At 36.7% G+C, this 6,859-nt stretch overlaps 1 protein-coding gene across 2 annotated transcripts in view; it reads left to right on the plus strand.

The window, feature by feature from the left end:
* The window catches only part of CCDC141 (coiled-coil domain containing 141), a 125,616-nt gene extending 123,276 nt beyond the window's left edge, over positions 1–2,340 (plus strand). Inside the window, exon 24 of one of the 2 annotated variants that reach the window (XM_075180514.1) lies at positions 1,588–2,340. In XM_075180514.1, coding sequence (XP_075036615.1) covers positions 1,588–1,843 — 256 coding nt within the window. In that variant the 3' untranslated portion in view covers positions 1,844–2,340. The remainder of the gene's footprint in view (positions 1–1,587) is intronic. The other variant, XM_075180513.1, reaches the window with a different exon arrangement.
* The last annotated feature ends 4,519 nt before the right edge of the window (positions 2,341–6,859 follow it).

The raw sequence follows: 6,859 nt of genomic DNA on the forward strand, positions 1-6,859 counted from the left end.
TCCAGAAACACTTTTTTCCGAGTTTATTACAAAGTAAATATAAAAGACAATTTTTAATCAATAGTAATTATTAAACATAAGCTAATTGTCAAATATGTAGCAGAGGACATAGATATAATCAGTCTGGACAGGACACAAAAGGAGTCAGAGTGGTAAAGGAGAGGTAGTTATAGCATCAGAGGTTAAGTATGCCCAGTATTTGTAAGATAGGGGAAGGATCATCCAGTCTCATGTTCTTGGGGGTTGAAGTAAAGACCAGAAACATTTTTGTTGTTGTTATTTTTAATCTGCCTTCTCCCTCTCATTTCCTGACAGTTCCACAATGTTGTCAGTCATTTACCATGGAAAGGATTATTAAACCTTTGGAATATAAACATTGTTAGTTTAGAAATTAAATATTCTTTTATTTTGTTTGTGGTTATATTACTACATGTAATATGCAGCCATTCACAGAACCCAGCTGTGTAAAATAAATAAGAGCTCATAGTGAGAACAGTTTATGTTGAAAATCACCTAGGGGAAGATGATACATATATACAAAATAAATACTGTATCCTTAACTAGCACACAACTGGCCACAGTAAGTTTGTGACAGGCTAGAGGCTCAATATCTCTAACCTAATGTAAATTTACATTGGCCAGAAGTAGCAATTGCCTCCTCCTATAGCCATTGTTGGATCTGGACTGTCAGTGACTGATTCAATTCTTACTAGCAAAGCACATTCCATACAGCAGTGGAGGGATTCTGGGTAACCTGGTGATGTCATGATGGCTAAATAGCAGTGTAAGGGAGGTCTTGAATAGACCTTCTCTGCCAATAATACTATTAGATCCATAGCAACCAGCTTACATATAGACTGTTTGCAGCTATTAGATGCAAATAACACTAGGGGGTAAATGTATTAAGCTCTGATTCTAACAAATTGACGATATTTGGTGACTTTGTTGGTCAAATTTGAAACGGCAATTTATGTAAAGGCAAAGTTTGCCTTTGAACACATCGATTTGCTAGAATCTGAGCTTAATACATTTACCCCCAGATCTAATAGATTTAGTGAGCAGGGGAGTTTTATCAGAGCCTCTGTTAACGATAGGGTCTTCCCAAATGAAATATATTAGTAAATAAAACATTTGTTTTAAAATGTAATTAAAAATAAATGTAATTAAAAATATGAAAGTATATATATATATATATATATATATATATATATATATATATATATTTATATTTATTTATATATATATAATCATGCAAGATTGTACTAAAGATATGCAAAAGATCAAGGATATTTTGCATATCTTTGCATTTCTATATGACTAATTCTTATAGGGTGAGTTCCCATTGCTTACTCTCTCTTTCTCTCTCTCTCTCACATTATATGTGACACTCATCCATATTGTACATATCATATATTCTTAAGAAAATGTGTTTTGCTGGCCTTTCATTTCAAATGAAATTGCTATTGTGTCATGTGTAGAAAAATTCATCTGAAAGTCATGAATGTATATAAACATATATCTACTTAAAGCACCTTCTTTGGAATATTTCTGAATGAACCTCACACAAATACTAACTCTCTTCTTTAGGTACACAAAGGATAAGAAACACTCTGATCACCTAGCCAACCGTGAGAAAGAAACCAGTCACACCTTGATTATTCGAGAGGTGTGTAAGAAGGATGTTGGTCAATACATAGCTCACACCTCAATCTATAAAGCCACTATCACTTCCAATGGAGACACCAAGTTGGCAGGAAGCAGGTCGCCAATTTCGGGAGTCGACTGGTTAACATTATTTGTCATCTACGTCTGCGTATCAGTGATGTACTGGATACTTTCTTAGCAAATGCACTAACTGGAAATGACTCCCATAGGTAGGGTTATTAATGCTTTTGAGTTGGATGATAAATTCTAGTCATCTAAATACAAACACTTATGCTGAAAGTATTTTACTTTTTACTAGTGAAACTGCATTATGTTATATACAAAACAGTGGATTTAGTTGTAAGATATTAAAATTTATTCTATATAACAGATTATTCTTATTGAAGTATTAGGAAAGAAAAAACATATTTAGTTGTCTTACTGGTGACACAAATCTTAATACAAGAGCAGAAGGGGCATTATACATTACACTGTAGGGTTTATTTGTAAATAATGTATTGTGTTGATAGCAGTATGTCTAATCACAGATGCAGTGAAGTATATAGTATGATAGATAATGGTAAACAGTTGGTCTATAATACTAACAGTATTGTGCATAAATAAACACTGCGGTATATCAAAACTCTACAGTATAGGAGTTCTATTGTACTGATGTTCAGCTCTACAAAAGCAATACAATGTATGTAATAAACTCTATCTTAACGTATCTAACACATCAGGTATTGCTGTTATTCAATGAACATTATTATTATTATTATTACTATCGTTAATTTGTTAGGCGCCACAAGGTTTCCGCAGCGCCATACATGGTACAAACAGTAGACTATACAGGGTAAGACAGTACAGAACAATAAACACAAAGTACCAGTACTTCAGAAACTCCAGGCAGGCAAATACAGTAGAGACGGAGCGGAAGAACAGGTGTGGAGACAGGAGGGGAGAGGGGCCCTGCTCATACGAGCTTACATCCCAAGATGTAAAATGTGCTTTACACAGAAATGGAGAAAGACTGGCGATTAGTCTGGCAGGGAGCTGGGCAGCACAGTGGCTCAGTGGTTAGCAATTCTGCCTCACAACGCTGGGGTCATGAGTTCAATTCCCGACTATGGTCTTATCTGTGTGGAGTTTGTATGTTCTCCTGTGTTTGCGTGGGTTTCCTCCCACACTCCAAAAACATACTAGAAGGTTAATTGGCTGCTATCAAATTGACCCTAGTCTGTGTGTGTGTCTGTGTGTGTATGTTAGGGAATTTAGACTGTAAGTCCAGTAGGGCAGGGACTGATGTGAATGAGTTCTCTGTACAGCGCTGCGGAATCAGTGGCGCTATATAAATAACTGGTGATGATAATGGTGCAGTGGCAGAACTGGGCATAAAGAGGAGTGCAGCAGAGGGATAGGTATGAAGGAAGAGAGCAGTGCAGTGTATGTGTCATACATGGGAACGGGTGGGATTGAATGTGGTCAGGTGGAAGAGAAGAGTGTCGGCCTAAAAAGAAATTGAATCAAGTGAGTGTGGTCATAAGTTGAGAAAACAGCCCTGGGATTTTCACGAATGGGCCATGAATTATGCTTTGAAGGTAACAGACAACCGCACACTCAGTTATTGTTGTTGCAGATTTTGCCTTTATGTGCCACATGACCGGGTGTGTAAGAGCAAGTGTGCTTTGGCTTGAAGGGGTTGTCCTACATAGGGTACATTGTGGGGCTACCAAAATTTAGACATAAGGTGCATGCTGCAAAAATGACAAATTTCTGTCTGTATTTTGAGTTGCACATATATTACAATACGTGAAATTCAGAATGATTGGGGAAGTACATTTGTCTTTAAAGCACATCAACAAACACTTCAAGCAAATCATGATGTGTCGGCATACCTGAGACTCCATTCATCACTGATGATGATGTATAGCACTGTAATGTGTTTAAAAAAGGTTTAAATAAGTATATTTGAAAAAAACAGAGTGTACCCCCCCCCCCCCCTCCTCCAAATTGAACTGGACTTACAGTCTCGGCCGGTTACGGCTATTGCAGGGGGACAAACAGCATGTGGTCATGTGGGGTCATGCCACAAGGCCATAACCAGCACCAGGCTATGACAGGCAGCTCTCTCGCAGGTTTCTTTTTTTTTGGGGGGGGGGGGGGAATCCTGCGTGCGCCCCTGCTCCCCCTAGAGATAAACAGACCCATGCTGATAGCACTGGGACTTCTCCCAACACATGTGTGTGGTGAGTGTTGGCGGAATAGTGTTCAATTGTGTATGTGGCACTACTGATCCCAGTAAGTTCTGGTAGCCATGAACGGCTTGGGCATGTTGGCGCTTTTAGAATACATGTGCAAGTATGTCTGTAACTGCCAGAGCAGGCTGGTGTTTATACAACTACAAATACCGACATGCCCTGGTATCATGGGCCTACTGGGATATGTAGTGCTACATAAAAATACTTTTAAAATACAAGCACAGACACTTGATTAAATCCTTTATTTAAATGAAGACTCCCCTGAATTCTTCTTTCACCAATTTATTAATCACCTAAATCCATGAGGATCCTCTATTCTTCTGGCTTTTAATCCAACTGGAATAAAAAAAATTACATGGAAGACGCAGACCTGCTCTTTGCAAAGCCCCATCGCGATTGGTCTAATTGGTCAGTTTGTGAGAAAGCTGCTCTGATTGGTTAGAAGCCGCTAGATCCCATGTGGGGTCTAGCTGCAATGAGCTTCCTTGAGACAATGATGTTCATTGATACATTTGATCAATGAACATCTATTCAGAAGGGGGATAATTTCATGATATGTTGCCGAGAGAAAGAATGGTAATCTGACAAGGAATGGTAGAATTTGTGGGAAATCTGAGAGAAGACTACAACAGGGTAAAGGTAAAGGTGTGAGTGTAGAATTCAGCAAGGGTAGAATGTAGGCTTTGAGAAATTAATAATTGCTTAATCAGATACACAAGAATGGGCAATTCGGAAGGGTACAAATGATTGGATTTGAGTATTGTAGGTCCAAAAGTCCTGTTGGCCAATAAACATATCGTTGTATATGGGGGGTCACCAATGTACTAGTGATGTGGTTGTCGTCCCAACTACCAAACAGCCTAAATTGTTCACTCTTATTCCATCTGTATATGGCCAAATGGGCCGAAGATCTTTTCATAATGACTTTATTGGACAGAACAAGATCTGGTCATTATGACTTTATTGGGCAGAACAAGATCTGGTCATTATGACTTTATTGGGCAGAACAAGATCTGGTCATTATGACTTTAATGGACTGAATAAGATCTGGCCATTATGACTTTATTGGGCAGAACAAGATCTGGTCATTATGACTTTAATGGACTGAATAAGATCTGGCCATTATGACTTTACTGGGCAGAACAAGATCTGGTCATTATGAATTCATCAGTTTCAGTTTTTTGTTTCTAGAGAGATTATCACATTATTCTGATGTGTTCATCTGATGTAATTGACATACTATATAAAAATGTTTACAATGGAACATGAACACTGAATTTGAAGTTATAATTAAACGAAAAGTATAATTTAATAAATCATATTTTTAAAAGTATAGAAGTGTTACGTGATTTTTTTGGTGGAAGGGTATAGACAGCAACACACAAGTGGTTTACTATGTGTTATGTGTTTGGTATGTCATGATGTGATGGTAACAGATGACAAACTGGCGGTGTGTACTTACACTTACAGAGTTACATTTATGTATAGAGTGAACAAAATAAGGTATGTTCTTACCGCACACATGTTTACACAAGAGAAATCAGTGCAAGAACCTGTTTGTGTTAAGCAATATGTGGGACATGCGATCAGTGCTTTCACCATACGTATTAAGCATAATAAACACAACATAAATTTAAACACTATTTATGCTATTTATGAACAATTCTTGAATGAACATTGTAGGGTACAACATAAGGGGGTATAATTACTAAACTGTATGTTTGAAAAAGTGGAGATGTTGCCTATAGCAACCAGATTCTAGCTGTCATTTTGTAGAATGTACTAAATAAATGATCACTAGAATCTGATTGGTTGCTACAGGCAGCATCTCTACTTTTTCAAATCTGCAGTTTAGTAAATATACTCCAAGGTCTCTGTGTTTGGTATCGAAGAACTCAAACAACCTTTTAAAGGGGGTAACAGACAATTGAATCTCCCACCTAATTACAGATAATTTTTGTTTTCTTTTATGCTTTAATGAATTATAGAATAACTTTTAATTGAATTGTAGATGAATTATTTATGAATCTACATTTGACATCAGTTTTTCCCTTGTGTATTATTTTTAATGTTAACTGTTGTTTTCCTCCTAATCGCTAATTGTTTATTATTGTAATTTTGTCTGTTAGTATAAAAAGAAGCATTTGACATGTTAAACCACACATTCTGATTAAGTGACTTGTACAGCACGACACAACCAGCGTGGCTCTCTCTCCTGGCATGTTGCTGTTAATTTTAAAGAGAGTATATAATTATATAAAAGAATGCTATAAAAAGAATGTTGGCATTTATAGTTTCCCTTGTTTTTTTCTTCAGGCTGCTATTAATGATTTATAATAGTAAACAATGAGGCTTTGGAATGCCCCTCTGAGTTCTCTTTTTCCTCCTCTGCATCACATGACATGCTGATAACTGTGAGCCTGTGTCTGTGACTGGCAGACATTTTTGTATGCCATCCAGAGAGCTTTTGAAAAGGAGATAATGATTTGTAGGAACATAGGTAAGAAAAATGACAGATGCATGTCTAAAAGGTATTTAATTTACTATTTAAAGAAAAGTATACATCTTCCATGTAGGATTGCTGCTTTGATCTTTCTATGATCTAAATAAAGTGGTTTATATTTTATTGTTCAAGACCTGAGCTTGTCTTCATTTATTGTTTTTTACATTTATGTATAATAGCAAATTATTACTTTATCATATCAAAATGCATTTGGTGAAATTGAAGCTAGTGTAGTTAAAACATATAAGTTGTTTATTAGGAACCACATTACACAGTGATCTCTCTCGCTGGGGGGAAAAGTGGTCAGGAGCTGGATCCAACTAGATAAACTAATTGGAAAGCAATCTGAACTGTTATTGGTCACAGCACTTCATACAGTGGGGATGAAATTAATTTAAAAGGTTGACTGCTGCAATATAGCCAACACTTGTGAAACAGCAATTGAAAACTCTTT

This window comes from Mixophyes fleayi, chromosome 7 (assembly GCF_038048845.1).
Source record: "Mixophyes fleayi isolate aMixFle1 chromosome 7, aMixFle1.hap1, whole genome shotgun sequence".
NCBI classification, from domain to species: Eukaryota; Metazoa; Chordata; class Amphibia; order Anura; family Limnodynastidae; genus Mixophyes; species Mixophyes fleayi.